Here is a 26,333-nt window from a genome sequence, read left to right on the forward strand (position 1 = left end):
GGGCTCTGAGGCTATCAGAGAGAAACGTCAGCCTCTCCCCAGCCCTGTCTCTGACCAGCCCTGCTGGGACAACCTGCTACCCGAGTGACCATGACATGAGGGCATTTAAATATTTAAACAAACCCAGCTTTGCCGGAACAAATGCACTCAGAATCCAGGGATCAATCCCATGCTCTACACATCAAGTTTCTGGGACACAGAGCCTCCCCATGCAAGGACCTGCAAGATAACAGTGGCAACAACTGAGTGATGAGCCCGGCTCCCCTTCTGCGACAGGGGCAGCCAGCCTGAAGGCTGCCTTATCGGCTTTTCTACTGTGGCGTGAAGCTAAAAGCACATGAGCCTTAGAGAATGCGGGGCCTTAATGCCCTCAAACATTTTTTCAATAAGACTGCCACAGTCACCTGATTCTCTCTGTGCACTCAGGGACCAGGGAAACCAGACTGACTTTAAGGAGGCTGAGGTCAAGCAGATTTTCTGGACCGCCCTGGGAGCAAGCAAGCCAGGGCTGCTCCGCACGCCCACCTAGCCAGCCCACGCAGCAGTCACCGCATCCCACAGCCTGACACCTGGTCTCTCAGGGAAAGAGCCTCAGTGCTAAGCCTGGGAAGACGGGAGCCCGCAGTGTGGGGAAGGGGCGACGGAAGACTAGAGACTCAAGAAAGGCGCTCGCCCAGACTGATGAAGAAGGAAAACGGCGCCACAGCCACTAAAGGGTAGAACCAGGACTATACCCCCAGACTCTTTGCTTTCTGCCTCTCCATTCCCCCTCCAGTACACCACCACCCAGGAGAGCAGGAAGGGGCCCAGACCCTATCCTGACGCCGCCCAACTGGCCAGAGTTACACCCCACCGGATTTTGAGAAGGGAGGCAACCCTGTGAAGTCACAGGCCACACAATCAAGACCTACACGTCTGTGATGAGGGTGGTAGAGGACAAAGTTCTCGCTGATATGGAGGCTGAGCTGGGAGGGATCACTCCTGGCGTGTGAGGACCGGACACAACTCAGAGGTGAGTCACATTCCCAGGAAGGCTTCAGTCATGTCTCTTTGCCTTTAGTCACTAATCTACCCTAATGACCCAGTTGATGATGCAGGTGGGGGTGATTTTAACAGACCTAAATTTAAAAGGCTCAAAATTATGTAAACTGCTCCATTCCACTTCAGCTACAATTACTACCTGATGCCAGCTTGCCCACCTGACACCTGACAGCGTCTGTCAACAGTGGACAAGGCTTCACCTCATAAATAAAGGGTGATTGCTCATTCACTCACTTTAACAGCATATTTTGCCTCACCTCTCTGGAGAACCAAATTCCGTATCAGTTTGGAGGAAGGTATATTTAACCAGCCCTTTGTGCAGATGTCCTATGGTGTGTTGACTCTGGAGCTGAAGAAACGAGGATTTATATCTCAGCTTTAACATTAACCAGCTGTGTGACCTTGGACATGTCTCTTCATCTCTCTGACCCTATTTCTTCACAGCAAAAATGAGGTCAATTGTCCCTGCCTCTCACCTTTAGGGTTAGTGTAGGGATTTACAGAAACAATGTATATAAAATGCTTATTTCGCACAGTGCTCTGCACACATAAGCCTCTGTTAGGAAGAGTTATTATCATAATCAGAAAAAGCTGGAAACAAAAGGCAAGTGTTGGCCAGGATGTGAAGTTGGAGCCCTCGTGCACTGCTGGTGGGAACGCAAAATGGTGCAGCTGCTATGGAAAACAGAATGGAGATTCCTTGAAAAATTAAAAATAAAACTAGAATGGAATTAAGATCTCAAAGAGATATTAGCACTCCTATATTCATTGCAGCATTATTCCCAATAACCAAGATGTGGAAACGACCAAAATGTCCATCAATGAATGAAGGGATAAAGCAAATGTGGTATATACATACAATGGAATACTATTCATCCTTTAAAATGGAGGAAATTGTTCAATATGCAGTAACGTGAGTGAACCTTAAGAACATTATGCTAAGTGAAATGAGCCAGTCATGGAAAGACATCTGCCTCATTCCACTTATATGAGTTATCTAAAATAGCCAAATTGATAGCATCAAGGAGTGGTGAATGAGGTTGCCAGGGGTTGGTGGAGAGAGGGTGATAGGAAATTGCTAACCAACAGGCATAAAGTTTCCTTCGAGCAGGATGAGTAAGCGCTAGAGATTTGCTGTACAACAGTGTCTACCTATTTCAATAATACATATGGCACACTTAAAAACTGAAGAGGGTAGATCTCCGGTTAAGCGTTCTTTCTACAATGTAATTAAATTAAAATTAATTTTTTAAAGAAAAATTGGGGAGAGAAAAAAAATTAAAACCGCACAAGTCACTTCCACTGTGCCCAGCAGAAGGGCAAGTGGGTGCTTTGCTCCTCCCTAAATAGCTGAGGTGCAGAGACCAAATATCCTCCCTCTCCCTGAGCATCACCCCACCACCACCATCTTCTTTCCTATGATGCTCCTTGAACAAAGAAAATGGAAAAGTGGGTCTCTCACCAGGAGTCTGCCCCGGAATGCTAACAGAAAATCCAGGGTTGAGAAAAGTTAGGAAAAGGAGTAGCAAACTCTTGAAATGATGTTTAAAATATCCCAGTAGCCCAAATCCAAGTGTTTCTTTCATATGTCTATCCCCAATTATCATCCTATCTATAAGAGGGAGTTAATGGTATTATTAGGATTTAAAGCTGTTAAGTAAATTAAAGTCAAGTGCTGGATCGCTGGATTTTTACATTGGACTGCTGAGTTTTGTATCAATGTTGAAAGAACAGGAAAGGAAAGATTCTAAAGAGACCAACTAAAACAACAATGTAAGCCAGTGGCACTCTGCCTGGAGAATTCCTGGAGACTCCAGAACTTCCAGATGCGAAAAGCAGGGAATAATAAAAGGGCTGATCAGTCAGAGGCCAGAAGCCTTCAAATTCGAATGAAGTGACTGGTCATTCTCAAAAGTTGGTAATCATAAGTATCTCCTGAGAAGCTCTTTAAAAATTATAGAATAGATAAACAAGATTACACTGTATAGCACAGGGAAATATACACAAAATGTTATGATAAATCACAGAGAAAAAAATGTGACAATGAGTGTGTATATGTCCATGAATGACTGAAAAATTGTGCTGAACACTGGAATTTGACACAACACTGTAAAATGATTATGAATCAATAAAAAATGTTAAAAAAAAAAAAAAACAGACCGCAAATGAAAAAATAAAAAAATACCATCTTGTTATCAGGAGCATCACTGTATAGCTACCTCCCAAAAAAGCAGAATTTTTCAAGTGTTGGAGTTAGAGGTCTTTTTCAAATGACCACCTATGACATGAATTTCTAACCTCACTCCACACCAAATGTTAATATACAAATAATAAAATACCAGTCAGAAATAAAAAAAAAAAATGCAGGTTCCTGGGCCTGTTCCGAGTGCTTCTGATGCCGGAGCTCAGGTGTGAAGCCTGGGAACCCACATTTTAAAAAGCATCTCAGTTATCTCTGCACAGTTCATCCAGGTCCACATTTTGACCCACACTGACAGCCTTTCCTACAAATTCACATGAGGGTGCTTTGCTTGTAGGTAATGAAAACTTTCCCTTTGGAAAAAGATTAAAAGGGAAGAAACAGAACTTTCATCCTGAAGCTTGGTGAACTTCCAGAATAATTAATAGAGATGGGTTACGTACTGGAAAATGGAAGTATTCACCTACACACACACCACGGATTGGGTAAAAAATAAATTATGTTCAGATGATTTAATATTTCTCTGAGATGGAATAAATTCAATGGCTGAGTGAGAGGTAACAAGCAAACTATCTATCACCTGAAGTTAGCAGCTAAGATAATATTTCAACCACCCATCTTGAAAGGGAAACTTGGACCGAGAACAGAGCAGGACAGCTATGTAGGAATATATACCAGTAAGGGTTAAACACAATCCCACCGGAAAAATGGCTATAACTACTCCAACATAAACCCAGAAAGGGGTGGCGGGGGCCGAGGTGACTTAATATTCTCATAAATAACTCGAAAGATGGAGTGGGGATTATGCAAATCAAACCACAGACGATACAAAAACGGCAGGGATTGCGAATCTGTGGAGAATGAAATTTAACTAGTTGGCAATGTCTTTAAATTTGCCTTTATTGAATCTTGTATATTGAAGTCACATATTATTGTATCTCTTTATGGAGAGTCAATAGGGCTGAATGCAGAGTGATTTATGGAAGAAGAAACCATCAGATGCATAAGTAGAAAAGAGCACACACCTGCAGAGGCATTAGCCGGGGGGTCAGGACAGGCACTGAAGGAGGAAGGGGTTGAGATGGTGCACAGCACAACGGGGTGGCCAGTCACTTCTATTCCCTACAGACGTGGGTGGTGTTAACAACCGATGTGTAAAATAAACAAGGAAATGTGCCTGTTACTCTTTGAACCACTTGGCCTTGGTGCTGCTTCCAATGAGAGCGCTGAGCTTAAACTAAACCTGGAAAGGAATTCAGAGCAGGCCATTGCAGAAATTATGGGCTGTGTCTCTAGGTACACCAAGAATACAAGCGGATGGTAAGAGGGCCTCCAGCACAGAAGAAATGCTGAGTGTGCCTATTTGTTGGGGAAAGATCCACAAAAGCTAAAGGGGCCTGTAGGAGAGAAAAATTTCAGCTCCTATTAAGGAAAAAAAAAAAAAAAACAATCATTCAAAGCACAGTTGGAATCATGGAAGAAAGGGCAGCTTGTGGTAACACCATCCCTGGGGACATTCAAGGAGGTGACCAGACACCTCTCTACTTAGGATGCATTAGAGATTATTAAAAGCATTCCTTGCACAGTTCAGGAGTGGGAGGTAGGCCTCGTGACCTCTCCAAAGGTCATTCCTATCCCAAAGGATCACATGTCTGAAGGGCACCAGATAAAAATAAAGTCTATTAATCACTGAGCTGCCACACAATTTCCTAAGAGAAGCAGAATAGAGAAGGGCATTTCACAGTGGACCCTGCTCTGCCGAGGGAGGAAAAGGGAGGCAGCGCCTGTGCAGGCAGAGCCAAGACGGCAGCCGCTGAGACTTCCAGAAAGCCAACATCATCAAGCCTGCAATCTGGCCTCCCAAGCACCACAGGGTAAACAGGGAGAGGAAAAGACCCTGCGGGGAGGGGACCAGTAAATATCAAATGGCACTGAGAGTCCCTGCACAAAGCCACAGGAGCTCGGGGGAGAGGAGGAGAGCCCGGCAAGAGGGACACCCACAAAGGGTGCTTCGTGGAGGAAACACTAAGGAGGCAGAGGTCTGAGACAAAGGAGAGAAGGGAGGAGCTGACAGCAGGGGGGAGAAGGGCGCACGGGTGTGCCTGGGATTACTACCGGCTGAGAATCCAGGGAAAGCTAGAAGGAGAGGGCGAGAAGTAATCCCACTATCTGCCACAGCAGAAAATCACCGAAGAAAACACAGCTTTTTGAAAGAGGAATGGCGTGGCAGTGCTCCAGCTCCAAAGCAGTTGTTGGCATTCTTGATAGCTGGGCTGCTCCGGCCAGACACAGCTGGACAGTCTGCTCCCCGGGGGGCTGAGGACCCTTCCAAGCCCAGAACCAGGCTCCCGAAGGCTAGCATGCTTGCGTCACAACAAAACTGCACCCCGTCCAGGAAGCAAGACCCAGGCGGGAGCAGGTACTTCCTGGTATTGCCAAGAGACGCCACACCCCATGCCCTGCTCCCTCCTCATCCTGGACCAGCATTGCCCCGGGATGGAGATGTTACCTGCAGGAGTTCTCTCAGGAATGTCATCTGCACGGTGTATTAAGCAGCCAAATGGGGGTCATGGAGTTTGAGTTCTTCTAGCAAAATGTTCTCCAACCAGCTGCCACCCCACTGGGCACAGAACAACTTTTTGAAATCACAAGAGGCCAGTGGAGAGGGAGGAAAATGGCACCACCCCTGTGCCCGCTTCTTCCCCTGGTTCTCTCCCGCTTTCAAAGAGACCGCAGACACTGGCAAGATGGGCAGCCCTGCCATCCTTCACTGCAGCCCCATTCTCGCCCACGGCGGCGCTCTGCGTCCTCAAGGAGGAAAAGGTGGGAAGGCAAGATGGTCAGGGAGTGCAGTTTTGAGGGCTGCCCTTGCCATGAAGCAAGCAGATGGTACCCGATCTGGCGAGAAGATAACTAGAGCAAGGATTTTCAGCCCAGCACCCAGTGCTCTGGTAGGTGAGAAAGATAGAGCTCTCTCGAGCTGACGGCAGTCCCTCTGAAGCCGTGGGTCTCTGGAGGTCCACCCACCACCAGTGCCCCTGGCTGCTCTGCCCCTCAGTCGCTCCCCAGCCCTGTCTGCTGACCCTAAACCCAGGAGCCAGGCAATCACTTGGCCAAAAGATGCTTCTGAAGCAAGCAAGAAAGGCTAGAGACGGACCGAGGGCTATTTATTAAACTAAGTCATCGTCAGAGAAAGATTCATAACTTGCCCTACCTAGGACAGGAGGGAGAGCGAGAGAAAGGAAATTAAAGGGAAACAAATGAAAAGCCACAGGAGCCAAGTACCTTTGTCGGAGGATTTTGAGTTATGCTTTTGTTTGTAACTCTCTGAAACAGAGAAAGAAATAGAGGGTGAATCTTAAGGAGACAGAGACCGTGAAAGAGAGGGAGCCGGAGGAAAGCCACGAAGGAAGGCACTGCAGAGAGAGCAGGACGGCGTCCGAGGTGGGGAGGCCTCCCTGGCTTGCTCCTCCCTCACGCAGAAACACCGGGGCCAGAAGCTGCAGCAACAGGAGGTGAGGTGGTGACTGTGGGGAGGAGGGAGGAGTGGTGTGGGCCCCAGAGAAGGAGCGGGGAGCCTGAGACGGGGCTGACGACCAGGGAAGCACGGGGAAGAGTGGGGCCGGGGCAGGAAGGCGGCCTCTGTTGTACTTACTGTCACAGACGTAAGGTTTGTCGTGGTCTTCCTGAGAGGCGGCGTCATGCCTCCTTCGGCCCCCCGCAGAGCCACGGGCCTGGGGAGACAGGGGAACAGCGGGATGCTTGTTACGCTGCCAGTCACTCCTGAGCGGGTCTTATGTGAGGCCCTTAGTGCTTTACCCATCTCTCCTCATTCAACTTTCATACAACATGTGTACCTATACCAACCCCATTTTACAGGCCCGGAAACTGAGGCCCAGAGAGGTTAGGAATTTGCTCAAATCACTCAGCTACTCACCTGTGTCACTTCACTAAATCTTCACAACCCCAGGAAGGAGATACTACTATTAACCTCCATTTTACAGATTAGGAGACAACAGAGAGGTTAAGTAGCTTACACAAGGTCACTTGGCCAGGCCACTCAGGACAGTCTGACTGTGAAGCCTAGATCTACCGAAGTCCCATACTCTGCTGTTGCCCCGGGACTTCTCCCCCCAACTCCTTAGCCTTCCAGCTTCGCTGACACTGCATGGAAATGCCAACCCAGCTCCCCTCAGCTGCCCAGCTGAGGGGCGTGTTAGAGCAAGTAGAGTAACTGCAGGCATCACCCCAGACTCCTGTGCTCATGCTCCCTGTAGCTCAAGCCTCTCAAGAGCCAGCCAGGCCTGGCATCAGGGCATGCGGGGAGCTCCGCCCTCCCCTGCTCAGCCTGGTCCACAGGGTGAGCTTCATGCAGCTCGGGGCTCCAGCCAGAGACAGAGACCTTGACACTTCATGGTCTCCTGGGGCTGGACCCTTGATACCACCACCCCGTGTGCATCTCCAGACAGGGTCAGCATCACCTGGGGTGGGGTGGGATAAGCTCTACCTCTGGGGACAGAGAAGAGCAGCAGAGAGGGAGCTGGCAGCTCAGCAGCCCCAGGACAGTGGCTACAAGAACGTGGCAAGGTTTATTTTTAAACCTTTGTAAGTCCCACACTGGTCACGTGTGTTGCACCCCAGCCCCCTCCAGGTCATTCTCTGGTAATGAGTAGCAAGCAGTAAACTCCCAACCAAGGGAAGGGCCTGCTGGGGTCTCTGGAGACAGAAAGGAAGGTGCAGCAGACCAGAAATAAGACATGGCAGCACCTGGTGTGCAGGGAAAATGGGGCGGTCCCAGGGGCCTGGCCTGGAAAAGTGGCCCAGGGGGACTTCTTGGTCAAAAGGCCTGAAGTGCCCTCTCCCTCTCGCGCGCGCTCTCTCTCTCTCTCTTTCTCTCTCTCTCTCTCTCACACACACACACACACACACACACACACACACACACTTTCACTGGGGACACCACAGTGGAAAGGCCTGTCCCCCTGCCCCACGATGCTCACACTCTCCCCAAACACACACACCTCACAATCAACACCACCTCCAAGCTACCAGCACCACCACCTCCTCAGCTGTCTCACTCCAAAACGAATTACAAAATGCCACCCCTCTCCTCCCCTCCCCTCCAGGGCTCAGTCCCTCTTTGCCTCCCCACCCCCAACCCCTGAATACACGACAGCCAGCAGCCCCCTCCCCTCGCCCTCGTGACTCAGAGGTGACCCAAAGAGGGAGCTGTGCGGCACTGGCCGTCACCCCCAGGCACTGACAGGCCTTCCCGCCTGCCCACGCCGAGGGTGGTCACCCTCAGCAGCCCTCACCACCACCCCCCGCCCCCTCGGAGAAGCCGGGGACAGCTTGATGTGTGCAGCCCACAGCCTTGTCACTGCCGCCTCTGAGCAAGTGAAAGCAAGTCAAGCAGAATGACAGAGGCAACAGCAGAGCCGGGCAGGGGCTCTGGGAGACTAAAAATACCGCGGGGAGACGAGGAGGAGCGCTGGAGCCGGAAGCACCGGGCTTCTGGGGGAGCAGCCCGGAGACAGGGTTTAATCTCACGCACAGGGCTGGCCAGCAGGGTGGCCGCTGCCCCCACTCTCTCCCTGCACCTCAGTTTCCTCAACTGCGAAACAGGGATCATGGCTATAGGGCACTGAGGGGACAGGCCAGGGGTGCTTCCTGTGGCTGCAGCACCTCATAGTCTCCTGGAAACTCAGAATCCTACTTGTCTTGCTCAAATGTCACCTCCTCAGGGAAGCCCTCCTGACCAACGTATGTTCTCGCTTCCCCTCCATCGTCCTCTTTCCCTTACCCAGCTTCAGGTTCTGTCACAGCACTTAGCACTTGGCACTGTCTGACATTATACCATACATGTGTTGGTGTACTTGCTGGTTTTCTGTCTCCCCACATAAGGGTGGAAAACATGCCTATTTGGGCCACCATTATGCCCGGAACCTGACACAGAGCCAGCCACATAAGCGGCACTTACTTAATAAATGTTTGCTGAATAAATGAATCAATCCATCAGTCAGCCGGTCAGTAAGTCAGTCATCTGTTTCTTCTCCTTCATTCTCTGTATCCAAGTACTATTGTGTCTTCCTCCAAAGGCATTTCCCTTCAATTTCACATCTTAATCCAGGGGCTCATCAATTAACCCCCGGAACTGCTCAAAGAACCCACCAGCTAGGGTTCTACCTCCGCGTTGCCCTACCCAGTCCATCCTGCGTGACTCCCAGACCAACGAGGCAAAAAGAGTAAAGGACAGGAGCCCGTGGTCATTCATTCATTTACACATTCATTCACTGCCGTCTAAAACTCACTGACACATCCGATGACAACCTAGTGCCAATCCTACCAGGATGACCTCATGCTCATGCTATATCCAAGTCTTTGTTTTTATTGATCCCTGTCATGGACCAGCCTCTCCTCTGCCCATCCACATCTGGTGCAAGCTTTAGTTTTGCTAACACGCCACTCCTGCAAGGATCTTCCTCTTGCCACATTGAGAAGTAAAACTAGCATCAGCTCTAAAGTCAGACAGACATAGGCTTAAACACCAGCTATGTGTTTTTGGACAAGTTATTTCTTTAAGCATCAGTTTTCTCAGCTGTAAAATGGGCAGAGCAACATCTTTACTGCAGTTGTTGTAGAGGTGCGAAACCACAGGGGACAGCGCTAGGTCTACAGGAAGTGCTCGATAAATTCCTTCCCCCCCTTGCCCAGTTGATCTCTCTTTTCTCTGAACTCTTACTGCGTTTGGTTAGTGCACAGTCAGAAGCCTGCTGCTTTCTAATTGTATCATGGCTATTAGCATTCTCTCCTCAATTAAATTCCAAGATCCTGGAGGACAAAGATGGCACTTCATACTTTATTATGAACTCCTGACATGTAGCACTATTGCTGGGCACACAGCGTCCAAAGCTCTTTCACATAAATTAGCTCAGTTAATCCCAACAACACCATCTGAGTTTAACCAAGTAATATTATGACTCTCATTTAGCACTTAACGAAACAGGTTCTGAGAAGGTTCATGACTTGTCCTTAGTCACAAGGCCAGTAGAAGGCAGAGGCCCAGGTTTCCAGGATCTGTTACAGAAAACTTTGAAGCTGACGTCCAAAAGAAATCAGTGTCCCTTCTCTGAGAACTGCCCATCCCATGCCACCCTTCCCTGCTCCACCTCCCCGTTCACACACTGGTGGGCCACGGCAGCCACGACTGTACCACACAGCCCTGCCCCACTGGCCACCAGATGATAGGCTGGTTCAGGAGGAGACACCTGACCCAAGCTGAGCCAATCAGATTCTGCCTCCAAGGGACTCTGAACTGGGAAATGGTCACTTGAACTGGGGACTCATAAATTCAGAAGCTATGGAGCCATGTGCACAGAGAAGCAGGAAAGGCAATCTCACAGGAAAAGAATGAAAGAGGGAGAAGTTGAGGCCAGAAGCTGCCTGGGTTCCTTACACTTTCCTAATCCTAAATCCCTGTCACTTTCTTGTCCTGCCTGAATCTTTAAAAATTGCTCAGATGTGGGGCAATAGCCCAACAGCTTCTCAAATATTTCCCACTTGTGCTCAAGTCATGAGTTTCCTGCAACTCTCGACTAGGACAGACTCAGCCCCAAGCAGAAGGCTAGTTGCTCTATAGCAGTTGTTCTCAATAGTGGTCCAGGGATCCTTGGGGTGGGGAGATGTCCCTGAGACCCTTTCAGTGGTCTGCAATGTCCAAACTATTTTTGTAATAGTACTAAAATGTTACTTGAAAGTTTTCACTCACATTCCCTCACAAATGCACAGTGGAGTTTTCCAGAGGCTACCTGATATGATGGTGCCATCACTCTGAGTGCTCGTGTATTCTTAACATTTTGTCTGTTTTAATTTTTAATATGGGAAGTATCACTAGTTATAACCCACTAGAACAATAGCTTTGGGAGCTCTCAGTAATTTTTAAATTTAGAATTCCTGAGACCAAAAAAACTGAGAACCTTTGCTCTAAACTCTTGCTATTTAAAGTGCGGTGCTCAGACCAGCAGCACTGGCATCACCTGGGATCTTGCTAATGAAGCAAGATCTCAGTCCCCACCCACCAGACCTACTGCATCAGAACTGCACTTGAACAAGATCACCAGGTGCTTTACATGCACATTAAAGTTTGAGATGCACCGGGCTGCACCACAGTGCATCACAAATACTGATTGATCAACTGAATGATAATCCTCACATGGATGGCTCACAGGAATTTCATGAAATTTAAAGAGCGGTGATTTGTTAGGCTCAAGTTGCCATAGACACAGTTATTAATTGTTAGGTCTGAATTTCCCTCACCTGTCAGGGAATCTCCATTGTCAAAGTTCTGAAAGTTATTCCCTTTGCTTGCACCCTCCTAGAAACATCTAGCCTTTATTAAGTACTCAAAATTGGTAGCATATTATTACCCTTATTTTAATGATGCAAAAACTGAGACCTGGAATACTTATATAATTTGGTCAAGGTCACAGAAGTTATATAACTCACCCAAAGCCTAGTATGTGGTGGAGCTGGGATTTGAACTCATGGTTCAAACAATGCAGAGACTGCTCTTGTCATCACTACCTTAGCCTTAACTTCTTCAGTGAGCACACAAAGCACCTGGGGGTCCTGTTAAAGTGCAGGTGTTAATTCAGTCCATCTAGGGTGGAGGCTGGGCTCTGCAGTTCTAACAAGCTCCCAGGTGACACTGATGCTGTGGTTCAGGGACCACCAGGCACTGAGGTGTACAGCCTTAGACTGCCTCTCAGTCCCAACAGAAGTGTAAAGAGCCTCATCACATTGTCTGGTGGACAGGAAGCCTACAGAAAGTTCAAACGGCAGGGGCTGCCGCTTCTGCTGGTGTTCTTACAGAGAAGAGACACCATTCATGTTTGCTGACCATAAGTTCAATGTCTAGGTTGCAGTAAGTTTGGTTTGGGTTAAGGGAAGGGATGGAAGCAGACCCAGAGGTACACAGCAAATAAACTCCACACTCTAAAACTGCTTTTAATGATGGAATTAGAAATTCATTATATTGTAACCCCCAATGCAGTCATGAGTCCAGGCAAGTTCATCAGTGGCCACTAAGATGATTAGGTGACAGCATGATGGGGTACTTTCTAAGGAGAGATCAAGCTGACAACACCTAAATCCATGATCAACTTAACCACCACTGAAGACAGAACAAGTGAACAGCATATGTCTCTGGATGTGAAGCAATAAGAAGCACATATCACAGCTAGGAAAGATTCTAGCTCCACCAAAAAATATTTACACACACACATGCACACACGCACACACACACACACACACAAATCAAGTATCTCATCAAACCACCAGTTTTCAGAAAATAAAGAGAATGGAGGGACACATTAAACACCACCAGTCTGCCAAATCTAGAATATGAGAAATTCTACTGGACCAGCCTCCCAGGTTCTTCAACAAACAAAGAGCAAGGAGAAAAAACTGTGTGTGTGGTAGGGAGTAGCAAGGAAGGGGTAGATTATAGAATACCAGAGACTTAAGTTTCAAACAATCCAACTGTAAAAAGGGATTTTTGAGAAAATCAGTGGGAAATGATTAAGGACTGGATAATAGATATTAGAATAGTTACTCTTATTGAGTACAATAATGATACCTGTTAGAGATATACACTGAAGTGTGAGCAGGATAAAAGATAAAATGTCTAGGACTTGCTTTCAAATACTCCACCAAAACAACCCAAAAAACCAAAATAACAAACCGAGAAAAAAAACATACAAACTAACAACACATGGGAGTAAAGAATAGATAAAACAAGAGTGTCAAAATACAGATCACTGCTGAAACTGGGTGCTGACTGTATACGGTGTGCAGCATCAAAGGGCTGCCCTGCCCAGATGGAGAAGTTCCAGGTCCCATCGGCGCCGGAGCATCGTCACTCAGTGTGGGCAGCACCGGATCGTTTGCACCAGTCACCTAGGGGCTTACTTATAATACAGCTCTCCAGGCCTCCCCAGGCCTCCCCCCACCGCCTCCTGAATCAGAGCTTCTGGGAGTGGGTCCTGGGAGTTTGCATTCCAATAGGCTCTCGTGGTGATTCTGATGTATATTCAGGCACAAGAGCCACAGGAACAGAGAGGCTTGGCGCAGTTATCACAAGCCCAGAGGGCATCCAGGACTAGCCTCTTGTCCATGAGAGGGGTAAGCATCCTGCCTAGAGCCTGAAGGAGCCGGGCAGGCCTCAAAGTGTGATTCTCCGGACCCAGAGCAGTTCATCCTCAGGGATCCCGTTCCACCTGGTTACTATCAGACACTCGCACAGACCCCTGAAGGTGACCACAGAAAACCCCTTCGGGCTTGAACCTGGGGGCTCTGGAGGACCAACCAGATTGCCTGAGAGCACCACTCAGGTTTGGCTCCCTCCCCTCAAGGGTCACCGTCATATTTTCATTCCTTCTACCACGGATTTCCCCTCAGCCATTCCCCAGGCTTCTGGCCTTTTCTAGCCACATTCCAGGCCCACAAGGCTCCAAAGCCCCTGCCACACCCACTTGGGAATCATCAGCTATGGTCCCCACGCTTTCCCAGCTTGCTCCACTCTCTGCCTAGTGAAACACACCCCAAAGCAAGTGTCCTCGCCCTGTCATTCTGGGATGGCCCCGGGGACAGGATGCTTTCAGCCTCCTTCTACGACTGAGGAATGGGGACAGCAGTCCCAGGCTCCTCATCCTCCACCCCAATCCAGACCCCACCCCACTTCCCCAGACCCTCCCCATCCCCCTCGGGGCGCCCTCTGCCTCATCTTCCCTCTCGTGCCAGCTCTAAACTCTTGCAGGTTATCACCTGGGATATACGCTCATCTGCAGGTCTCCTCTCTGGGTGCTCTACAGGAAGACCATGGATGCGACTTCTGTCTAGCTGCAGTGGGACTTTGGTTTTTCTCTTTTCTTACTTTTTTTTTTTGTGGGGGTGGAGAGGGAGGTAATTAGATTTGTTTGTTTATTTAATGAAGTTACTAGGGATTGAACCCAGGACCTCACGCAAGCTAGGCACGCACTCTACAACTGAGCTGTGCCCTCCCCGCTAGCTGCAGTGGGCCTTTGGACCTGGGGACTGGCTGTTCACCAGGCGCCAGCCTCCCTGATCTCTCTGCCCCCTCACAGCATTCCCAGCTTACCCGTCCTCTGGTCCGGTTCTTCCGCTTGGGAATATCCTCTTCTAAATCCTCTTCTTCATTTCCTTCTTCTACATTTTCATCGTTTTCCAAAACCCTCTGAAAGGACAAGAAAATAGAGGGGATGAGAAATAAAATGCGAAGGAGAAAACCATCAGAGGGTTATTTGGGGTGTTCTGATTTTTTGGTATTTTTTTTTAACACAGTGAAGATGCAGCCATTGCTTGGGAAGCTAGGCCTCCAACATGCTGGCCCGGAGTTGGAGCTCTCGGCGGTACCATCTCTCTCTCAAACCCCCAGGACCGTGTCAGCCACATTCTCCCAGAACGCTGACCTTTTTCAATTCTATTTGCCCAAGAAGTGTTTTCTAAAAAGAGAATACTTTGGCAGGGATACTCTCCTACGTGGGCCCAGGATGTCTGGTCAAAACTTACTCTAATGTAATTGTCCTCTTGTTCCTAAAGGGCCACCTCAAAGATGAAAATGTGTTTCTCCTTTCCCTGGCATCCTGGAACCCTGCCCTGTTTGATGAGAACAAGTAACTTCCTGTTCATCTCACCAGAATTTGACATTAATGTGTCATTAATCATCTTCCATCTTTTTTTTTTAAGAGAAATGGATTTTCATTACAGCACATTACTTGTAATGGAGCTTAAAGATCATGAATTTAATTCTAACAGCCCTGTGAGTCACACTGCAGCAGAGAATCCAATCTCTTTTTAGGTAAACAAACTGAGGCGGGAAAGTTTCGACTGCTCAGGATCACACAGCGCATCCAAAGCAAGGTCAGGTTCATCAGCTCAGAGCTTTCCATCTCTTTCTCAGCCCTTGTGTCTGAGAATTCCAAGGTGTATTATGGTACTTCCTATAGGACCTGAGCACTTCACTCCCTTTGGGGGAGGGAAGGAAAGGGGAGGTAAGGTGTGTATCTCTAGGTTTAAGGGAGGGAAAAGGACCCAGCCCCCAGACTGGAAGTTGGGGAAGGGGAAGAGCATGGAGCTCACTGGATTCCACGTCAGGAACCCTGGGTGTTCTTCACAGGCTCACTGTGTGACCTTGGGTGAGTCCTCATCACTTCATGCCTCAGATTCCCCCAATTATCAAATAGGAATTCATTCATTCTATCAACAAACATTTGTCCAGGGCTGATGACATGGCAGGTGCTGTGCTGGACCAGCCACAAAACAGCTATAGTCCTGGCCCCAAATGGACTCTACAGTCTAATGAAGGGAAGACAGATTCAAACCACGTATATAACCATATAGTTACAACTGCTATGCAAACTGTGACAGGCAAGTTCAAGGCTCTAAGACAGGCTGTTAGAAGGGAACTTTACCTAATCTGAGGTCAGGTAAGGCTTACCTGAGGAAATGAACTAAGAGAGTTGAGATGGAAAGGATGAACAGAGACTAACCTTGGGAATAGGGACCAGGGGGAGGGAAGGAGAAAAAGTATTCCAGGAAGAAGGAACAGCATGAGCAAGCTCTCTGATGCAGGGAGGGGAACATAGCTTGTCCAGGGAGCAGAAAGAGGCCAGTGCGATGAGAGTTCAGTGTCTCAGGGAGAGACTGGCATAAGATGATGCTAGAAAGGCAGGTGGGCACCAAATTGTACAGGATAACAGCATCCACCCATCCTTGTGGTGATGATACGACAATCACACAAGCTGGGAAAAGGCTTAGAAAGCAGTATGCACGGTACCGCCTTCTGGGATCACCATCACTGTTCAGGCAGCATCCTAACGACGCCTCTGGCCTGTCCTCCGAGCAGGAAGCCCAGAGGCGAGTTTCCAGCGAGATTCTCCCGCTGCTTCTTGTTACAGAGCCCCATTCCCATGACAGGGGTCAGGATATTGCCAATTACCAAATCCTCCCAAGGAACTCAAAACGGGACTAGTAAATTCTTGTCTGGCTTCTCTGCTATGCTTTTGTGGAAAGTCGTCAGCTGGCAGCACTTAGGGTCTCCGGGCCGACCTTCGCCATCCGACAAGGCAGCAGCAGCAGCTGGAGACGACCTCTGGCCCACAGCTAGGCCAGCCTCTCTGAACTGTAGGTGGGGACACTAGTGATACGATGACAAGTCTTCCGTGCAAAGACGTAGGATAAATACGAGGTGTTGTTGTGCCTGTGGTTGCTGTTTGTATAGCCATCGCTAACTTTCTGGGTCTTGAAGTCATTTAATCATGGTAAGTTCCAAGTGCCTCGAATTTAAAGGTCATTGCCTCTGGCATCTCAGTGCCATTCTGACTCCAAGCTCGTTTTTCATTATGAAGGTATTTATTGCCTGCAATATGGACTCTGGGTTGGAAGGTGAAAAATCAGTGAAGGCAGCTGCACTAGTTGCACTAGTCCCCAGACGTGCCACATGGCCTCAGTGTCTTGGAGTAAGCTGACTTCTCTCTCTTCCCACTGGCTTCCCTGTATCTCTAGAACCTCCAGTCCAAGCCCCAGGCCTCAGATGTGACAGCAGCATTCCCTGTGTTTTTGCATCTCCTGCAACGTGGCCCTGACACCAGAGGCCTCTCTACATAAGTCGGGAGGAGCCGGGAGTTCCTAACAAACAAAGCTCTATTCAGGGCTCAGGAAGCAGAGGAGGCGTCCTGTATTAGCAACGAAGGGCAAGGGTGTCCAACTAGAGATGCGGCTGATCCCCCGGTAACTCATGCATTCCCTGTCCAAGGACATTATCTGAAAAATAAACACATTTTAAAATAACTCTTCTCCTTGTTACTCTAAACAGTCTTTACAGTGATGCTAACAATGGTTCATGGTTGTGTGTGTGTGTGTGTGTGTGTGTTTAAAAAAAGAAGGAATTCCCTTTTAAAGACTCCATTATCTCTGGCCTGAAACAGTGCGAAAACCTGCTAGCTGATTTCCCTCCTTCCACTGCGGGCCCTGCATCCCGTCTTTCTTCCACATAGTGGCTGGAGGGATCTGGAGGAAACACACACTCACTGCCCTGGTTAAAATCCTCCAAATGGCTTCCTTTTCATGTCTCATGAAACCGAGAGCCTCTTGCAGGTCTGGCCCTGCCCACCTCGCCAGGGCCCTTCTCTCCTCAGCTCTGTGCACCAACCACACCGGCCTTCTGTCTGTTCTTTCAACACGATGAGCTGGGACCTATCACGAGGCCTTCAGGAGCACTTTCCTCTGCCCAGAAGGCTGTTTCCCAGGTTCCTCACTTGCTCAGCTCCTTCTCATCTCACAGGACTGAGTTAAGTCCCTGTCTCCCTTAGGACACTACCTAGAATCTGTCCCTCCTCTTATACTGAATCTTCATGCTCTGTTCTTTTCAAGGCAAGTATCCTGAAATGCAATTATTTTGTCTGTGTCCTTGCTTTCTGTCTCTATGTCACAACAGAATATGAGTGGAGGGGACAGGTCTCTCTTGGTTTCTCCATTTCCCCAGAACCCGACACCACGCCTGCTCAGAGGAGACACTCGATAAACTTTGATGGAGCAAATAAATGAATGGGAAAATGAACAAAACAGACCATTTGCTAGATGTGCACTTGATTTTAATAATCAAAGCCAATAAGAACATGTAAACTCATCTGGCTTTTGGTCCTGGTTTTGGCTTCTAGCACAGCAGATGGTGGCTTTCATGCTTTGCACATAGTAGGCATTCAGTTTACATCAGGGATGATGGTGATGATAATGATTCAACAACGACAACCCATATACTGGCCCAACGCTGCCTGAGAAGGACTTGAACCCACTGCCAGCTCGAAAGGGAAAGGGCTGACTGTCACTGGAGCATCAAGGCTTCTGGGCAATGGTTCTGTCCCACTCACTGACTCGGTCAAATTACACTAACCAAGCAAAAACTACTCTAATGGGCAATCTAGATGGGACAGACATTGACTTCAAAGATCTGAAAGTCCAAAAATGGGGGATAATACATGAATAGCAAAAAAAAAAAAAAAAGGAATTAGAAGAAGAAGAAACTCCCAGGTGCCCTAAATGCCGGTGGTAAAAAGAGAACTGGGGGAAAGGGAGGGCGGTTATCAAGAAAGGCTTCATGGGGAAGGTGGTAACAGGGCTGAGCCTAATAGATGGGTGGAATTTGTGCACGTGGAGATGGAAGAAAAGCTACGCCAGATAAAGGGCACAGCATGACCAGAGGCACGGAGGGAAGAGGCTGAAGAACAGAGGGAGTAAAGGAACTGTGGGAAATAAGCCTGAAAACTAGGTTAGGAGCAGGGAGAGGGGGCTCAAGACGATCACACTCATCATTTCAGATTTATTTAGCAGGAAACAAAAGTGTTTTAGCCAAGTTTTTTAAACAAGGGCGTGGCACAAGCAGAGTTGTGTTTGGGGATGAAAGGTCAGCTAGCAGAGGAGGACATGTCGGAGAAGGGACGGACCAAGGACGGGCAACTCTTAGGAATCTGTTCACTCGTGCACCCACACAATAAACATCTGTTGCGCACCTACTACGTGTCAGGCAGTGTATAGGTGCTTGAGGTACATGAGTGAGCGAGATGAACAAAGAGGCCTGCCGTTGAGGAGTTTACATGCTACTGGAGGAGAAAATAAACCATAGCATAATAAATCAGAAAACTATGAAGTCTGTTAGATGGTGACAAAACTACAGGGGAAAAGGAGAGAGGAAAGCATGTAAGAATCAGGCGCACAGGATGTGGTGTTGCACACACTGGTCAGGGTCAACTCCACAGAGAAGGAGGGACAGGAGCAAAACCTTGAAGAAGGTGAGAGTGAGAGCCCAGCAGATGTGTGGGGAGAGGACTCTACAGCCAGAGCAAAGCCCAGGGTGGAGCGGGCCAGTGTGTTGGGGGGGGCAGCAGAAGGAGGTGGTGGCCTGGAGACGAGTGAGGAAGGAAGGAAGAGAGGAAGCAGTGAGTTGGAGAGAGGTAGGAGGGCCGTGACTCATACTCCAGAGAACAGGGGCCAGCGCGGGTTCTGAGCATGGCAAGGGCTCCCTCTCAACCATCAGTAGGGGGATCACTTTACCGCAAGAGTTCAGACGGGAGATGCGTGTGCCCTGGACCAGGTGGGTGTGGTGAGAAGGGGCTACGCTCTGGATTTACATTGAGGGCACAGCGGACAGGATTCCTGATGAATGGATATTGGGTGTGAGAGAAGGACTGGGGTTGAAGACAACTCCAAAGTGTGTCAAACAAAGGTCACAGTCAATAAGGATCTTTACTGGGGCTGGGGCTCAGAGTTGAGGAGGGAGCAAAGATAAGCCATGTTGTGACAACCAAATAGAAAAGACTCGACTGAATAGAAAAGATTCATCTGAACGCAGGAACAGCAGAGAAGGCCACATTCATTGACTCATTCACTGCCTTTAGGGACACCTGACTCTGCCCAAAGGTGCAAGGCCCCCAGGGTACGATGGTGAACACTACCGCCTGCCTGGTCCCTGACTCAGTGAAATTCACACACTGGTGCTACTTACAAAGCAAACCAAAAATGTAACTGTTAGTAATTTAATTATAATGCTAATAAATTAATCTGTAAATATTAAATTGGAAGTAAAATTAATAAACATAATTTTATCATATGTACTGTACAACATAAAATATAAAAATTCAATATAAAGTATAAATGTAATTTAACTTTAATAATTTAATTATGTTTAATATTTAGGACTATTATGTCTATTTGTATTAATTAATATTATTACAATCCTCTGTGCCAACCATTGGATTCGACATTGGGGAGTCAAGAAAAATGAATAAGAAACAGTCAGAGTGCACCATTATAATCCTGAATGGTGACCCTGCATGGTGACCGCCTTAGTACCGCTGTGCACAGAGGATGGTGAACACACGGGGACAGGAGCCACTGACCCTGCCAGGAAGGTGACTTCGAAACTGGCCTTGAAGAAGGAGTGGGCAGTGATGTGAAAGGATAAGACGGCTGGTGTACTGGTGCCGAGGATGGGGTGGAGAAGGGAATCACTCTGGACAGGCTGGTGCAGACAACCGAGAGTTCAGAGCTGGACTGTGGACTCTCAGCTCCCTGGGGAAAAGGACCCAGTCTGTTTTGCTCACCATTGCACCCCCCAGGACCTAGAACAGTGCCTGCTGCACAGTAGGCTCCCAAACTGCATTTTGAATGGATAAACAGGGAGAGGAGGGGAAACGGGGACAGGTTAAATCAGAAAAGAATTTGCGAGCTCCCCAGCAAAGGCGCCCCGAAGTAGCTGAGGCACAGCCCTGTTCCGTGATAGGAGGACCAGAGCCGGGGCTGGAGTTCTCAGGAGCACAGCGGTGGTGCTCGGGGGCGTCCCCCCAGCAAGCACAGAAATACCTGTATCTCCTGGATGCTTTCCTCCTCCCTGGTGTCCACCTTCTTCTCGACCCCCTCCCCGCGGAGCAAGGCTTCCAGGGTGGTGCTTTCTGAGGTGAACCCATCCTTCTTCAGGGGCAGCTCCACTTCTGAAAAGCAAGGACAGAAAAGCAGCCTCAGGTCACTCGAAGCAGGAGGGACAGGAGGAGGGGCCCCCAAGGGCATTGCAGGAACTGGAGCTCCTGGGGAGGACTCGACAGCCTGGGCTCTCTCCTCCCAACACTGGAGCTTTTCTGTCTCCAGCTCACAGTCCCAGAGACAGAGCCCAACCCTGCCTGCTCCCTCAGAGACAGCAGAAGCAGAGCAGAAAGGGCGCCAGACGGACGTGGGGTCAGATGACCTGGGTCTCCGTCCTGTTTCTGCCACTCTCCAGCCCTGTGACTTTGGGCGAGGCACTGGAGGATGCCCGAGCCCTTTTCCACATCTACAAAGTGAGGGTGACAATGCCCAGCCCCCCACGAGGCCATTTCGTGGCACATAAATGTGTTCCTTCACATTAAAGTGCTTTGAACACTCTAAAGCGGTACACCAATGTCGGTCTCGGTCTTATCATCCTCTCCCTCTAGGCCAGCTCTTGTTTGGTGACTCCACGACCTCCCCCGGCCATGCTGGCTGCCCAGCTCCAGTCTACCCCACGAAAAGCAATTTCAACTTCAGAGAGGCTGTTCTAATCAACTCACCAGGGAAGTAAAGGCCTCTAAAGCCAAGGGAAGAAAAAGAACGAGGGCAGATGCCTCACAGGCCCCAGACCAGCAGCTGGGAGCGGCAGTGCCCGCACGCCGGGGCATCTGTTCTGAAGGCATCAGAGTTTGATGGGCTTCCTGGGGCTCGAGGTCATGGGGCCACTGGAGCAGTGGCAGCCAGAGCCAGCCCGGCCCATGAGAGAAACCAAGGGAGAAACAGAGCTCCCTTCTCATGACATCCCCGCAAATTGTAACCCAAAGTAGGTTCTTGGGGATTTTTTTGTATTTCCCCAGAAACAGAAACCTCAGGTACAGGTGATCACATTTGGATTTACTACAAAATATTCCTCCAACCTCTCCTCTGATCCTGTACCTCATACCCCACTGTGATTAGATGCACAGTCCCCTCCCTGCATCAGGTTAAGATGGGTGCAAGATCTGAGGGTGTGGTGCCCAAGCAAACAGTCATGGGAGTGAACGGCCCATTTGTACAGAGTTCAGTGTGAGGACTGTTTACAGAGGTGTGGACAGGAGTAAGGGACAACAAGGAATGGTGAAGCACCCAGGGGAATTAACAGCAGGGAGCCATGAGCACTGCTATTCCCGGAGGGACAGAGAGAGCGTTTGCGAGACCTAGAGAGTGTGCCATGGAGTGCTCCCAGTAGGGGCTGTGGCTGCAGCATGGCTCTTGAGCGCGCATGCCAGAGAACCGGGCGCAGGGACACATGGCCCAATCTCTTTCTCCCTCCATCCTCGTCTTCCTGCTCTGCCCTCCCATTGGCCAATGGCCAACCTCAACCAGGAGCCAGAGGGCAAGGGAGCCTCACTGATGCAGCCACCGGGGTCAGCTTCCCAGGGCACAGGGCGGTGTAAAGAAGGACAAAGGGCGGATCTGGGGGAGTACACGGAAATAACCAGCACAATCAAGCTGTGTTCCACTGGCCTTTATTGTGCCTCCAGTGGAACTCCACCTTCCCCCCATCTCCTCCACCAGAACCAGGCACAGGCTGACCAGCCCACGGTGCTCGGTGCTCAGTGCTGGGGCAGCCCATTAAAACTAAAGAAACTTACACCTATGTGTGACCAGCCCCCAGAATACAATGGCGGGAAGGAGAAACAGTACCTAAAGTCCCTTGAGAGATAAGGACTTTGGGAGTTTTCTTAACATGAAAGTCAAACAGAGGATCCATCTCCATCAAAAAGCACTAGCACCAAATCAGCCACCTCTGAAACTCACTCACCTATTCATTCAACAAACATTTACTGCCACCTGCTATGTGACAACCACTGTGCTGGGACTTGGTATATAGGAGGTGAACCAAATAACGACCAGCCAGGCCTCTAGATGGTTTACAATCTAAAGAGACAGACATTAAATGCTAAATACAAAATAAATATGCAATTTAAAAATGTCATAAATGCTATGGAGGTAAACAGAGTGAAATGCAAAGGAAGAATATGGTGGGAGGCGGGGGTGTTTACTTTAGGTCAGGGGGTCAGGGGAGGCCTGTGTGATAAAGTTACATGTAAGTGTCAGAAAAATAGTCAACAGTCTGCTTCAACGAGTTCAATGTGCAACTCGAGAGCTTGCTCCGATGACATATTACTCTTTCTCCCAAGTCAGAAAAGGCTTCCAAATGTCTAATTTAAAATGATTAAAATGTGTCGCCTCATGTCCCGTCCTCAGTCAAAAGAGAAACAGCTCTTCAGCATCCTTCAAACTTTTAATACTCATATATATATATATATATATGACATATATATATATATATCTATGAAGTTCATATTCTAGTATCCCCCTTAGCCTTCTCAACACTAAATAAATCCTATTTCCAGAATTGCACTGTATTTTAGAGCTGAAAAAGGCCTCACAGATCATCTGCTTTAATCATTTTATAAATGAGTCACCTGAAGCTCAGAGAAGTTAAGTAACTTCACGGAAAGCCACACAACAGGACAAGAATGCAGCCAAATGATCTTTCCTAGACATGGTTAACAGGGCGACAAAAGCCCCACTGGCTATATCTTTAGTAGTAGTTTGCAGGCTCAGGCTGAGCCCTGACCAGTGTTAATACATTTGTGTACACGCAGACTGCTTGGCACCCGGTAAACATTCACAACATGGCACCTGTTACTGCTGTGTTATCACTTAATCCCCTCCGCCACCCAAGGTGAGCACAGTTATCGTCCCATTTTACAGATGAGGATGCTGCAGCTTAGGGAGGTGTAGAACTTGCTTAATATCACACAGCTGGTAAGGAGCAAAGTCCAGCCTTGATCCCAATCTACCTCAGAATTACATTCACCTAATCTCTAGACTGTATGGACTTCACTCTGCCTTGCGTTGGTCCTTCCATGAAAAGGAAGGTTTTTCCTAATCTTTGTGCACATCCATTGCATTCCTAGACCCTCTCCATAGTTTTCATATTTCGGGATAAAAGGCAGATCTTTGCTGAGGCTGAGGGCAGGTGTGTGTCACGGTTCTGAGCTCAGCTGTGTACGAACATCCCCACGTGGTGTTCACCCCACACAACAGTACTGAGCCCACACAGAACTTTCCATCACTGCTGAACTCCCTCCGCCTCCTTCTCCTGCTCCTCCTTCCTCCTCTGCTAAGTATTCCTCCATCCTGCTTTCCCATCATTCAGTCTACTTGCTCAGTTCTCTGGTCCTTGACAAGACGGGCACAGTGTCAGAAGAAAGAGGGAAATGAGAACCAATACGGTAAGACTGAAATGGGCTCTCTTACCTGCAAAGAGCTAGGAGGAACCCCAATAGCATCTTGAGTCCAATCCCTTGTTGAGGAAAGTAGAGCACAGAAAGACAGAGACTCCCAGAATTCCAGAGAAATTGAGTGGCATTATCCTTACCTAGTTAACCAAAATATTTAATTGGCTCATAGAAGTTCTGCTTTCAGAAACTCCTGGAGTCAAATACTGGCCTTGCCACTTATTAGCCAAGGGACCACAGGCTAGTTACTTAAACCTCTACATCTGTTTCCTTATGTGTTAAACGGGGATGATGACTGTATCTATTTCACAGAGTTGGTGTGAGAATTAAACATGGTAATACGCTGCTTAAAGAAATTCTACAAAGATCCACAAAAACTAGTATGAGAAACAGAATAGGAAATGAGGCTGAATTTTTGTTTTGCTTTTTTTTCTATTCAAAACTTAAGATTCAAAAGGAGATCATATGTGTAAAGAGCCTGGGATGTTCTAAGTGCCATATAAATGCTACATGTTATTACTATCAAAATTTGGACGATTCTGATTTTAATGGTACAGCAGTGCTGTCCAAAGGAAATATAGTACAAGCCGTTTATATAATTTTAAGCTTTCTAGTAGCCACATTTACAAAAGTAAAGGCAACAGGTCCAATTAATCTTAATATATATATTTTATCTAACTCAGTACATCCAAAACAATATCATTTCAACATGCAATCAATACTTTTAAATTATTCTGGTTTTTTACATTATTTTATTCACATTAAGTCTTTGAAATCTAGGGTATATTCTACACTCACAGAGCATCTCAATTCAGATTAGCCACATTTCAAGTGTTCCATAGGCACATGTGGCTGGTGGCTACCGTATTAAACAGTGCAGGTTTATAGCATTAAAAGCAACATGTGCTATGATTTTGCTTCCAAAAAATGGAAGGACATTAACTATGGTTCTTCATGCTGTCTACTTGATACCCGGCTGAGCGCCATTCCAGAACAGCATTCTCGCTGACCCCTGGCAAACCCTGGTTTCAAAGCACTATGGGTAAAGCTGGCAAGGTCAGAGTGACAGGCTAACCAGTGCCCTCCCAACAAAGCAGCAGAGGGTACATTCTCTGGCTCCTGACCACAGGAGGTCCCAGAGTGAAGGAAAAATAAGGTAACGGGTCCAAGCTCTTGCACAACGTATGTCCTAGACACATTCCCCATGAAGCCCTTAGGGATTTCCTTGATTCAGTTTTATTCTAATACAACTCATCTGGATATAGGATTGAGAAATGCTTTATAAGCGTATTCATTTTGACCCTCGCACAAATTTGGGGACCACATAACCGGACAGGAGCCATCCAACATGTAACGTTAAAAGAAAATGGTCTAAACACACACACATAATTCATCTTTAAATTAGCCTGATTTTATTCACATGGATATAAACCCACGGATCGTTACTCTCTCCAGAGCGGCAGCAGCTGTCACCCAAGCCAGCCGCCTCCCCGGGCCCCTGTAAGCAGCTCAGCCTCCACTTCTAATTGGGAACAGAGATACTCCTTGGGTGACTTCCAGCACGATCCATCACACCAGAGACAGCTTCTGTGCAAACCGAAGCAAATCAGTTTCCAAATAAGAAAAAACCTCTTAGACAAACAAGGATTGAAGCATAGAAAGTCTTTCTAAAAAAATAGAAAGAAAAGAAAAGCACAAATAAAAGCAAAGCCAAAAAAAAAAAAAATCACCAGTGAAGAGCAATGGCTTCTCTCTAAGGCTGTGGACAGGGCAGCTACCCTCTCGGGTGAAGATCAAAGCCACAGGCTTCTGACACAGGTGCCCCAAGCCTGCCACCCAACGCATTGAATGCAAGGCTTCCACTGGGTTGTTGGAGCCACTGAGCTCATTAACAGGATGCAGGCAAGACAAGCCCGAAAGTGCAACATGGGAGCACAGAGAGTAATTAAATCCCAGGTCATTTAAAAATGCAAACGCTTAGATGTCACGGACTCACGGTGCCTCTAACTCCTCATGCATTTTTTGGCTCAGGATGGAGGACTGGGGACCTGCAAGTCATATATGGATTACAATAAAATATGCCATATAAAAAACAGATTAAGACAGTTCTTCTTTGGGGAAATATACAAAGAGAGGAGCTGTCTGTTAGCTGTCGAGTTTGCAAGAGATACCATCTTTTGGGAGGCTGTGCTCTGCCAACAGAC

The 26,333-nt window shown here is 48.0% G+C and overlaps 1 protein-coding gene across 4 annotated transcripts in view; it reads right to left on the bottom strand.

The window, feature by feature from the left end:
• The window catches only part of DPF3 (double PHD fingers 3), a 194,502-nt gene that overhangs the window by 83,918 nt on the left and 84,251 nt on the right, over positions 1 to 26,333 (bottom strand). For all 4 annotated transcript variants that reach the window (XR_012073736.1, XR_012073735.1, XM_072963369.1 and 1 more), the window contains exons 4-6: positions 20,678 to 20,805; positions 14,400 to 14,495; positions 6,897 to 6,975 (exon numbers count right to left, since the gene is read on the bottom strand). Coding sequence is in view for 2 of the 4 variants with exons in the window: in XM_072963369.1 (XP_072819470.1) it covers positions 6,897 to 6,975; positions 14,400 to 14,495; positions 20,678 to 20,805 (303 nt within the window). In the remaining 2 variants the exon portion in view is untranslated. The remainder of the gene's footprint in view (positions 1 to 6,896; positions 6,976 to 14,399; positions 14,496 to 20,677; positions 20,806 to 26,333) is intronic.

This window comes from Vicugna pacos, chromosome 6 (genome assembly GCF_048564905.1).
Source record: "Vicugna pacos chromosome 6, VicPac4, whole genome shotgun sequence".
Classification (NCBI taxonomy): domain Eukaryota; kingdom Metazoa; phylum Chordata; class Mammalia; order Artiodactyla; family Camelidae; genus Vicugna; species Vicugna pacos.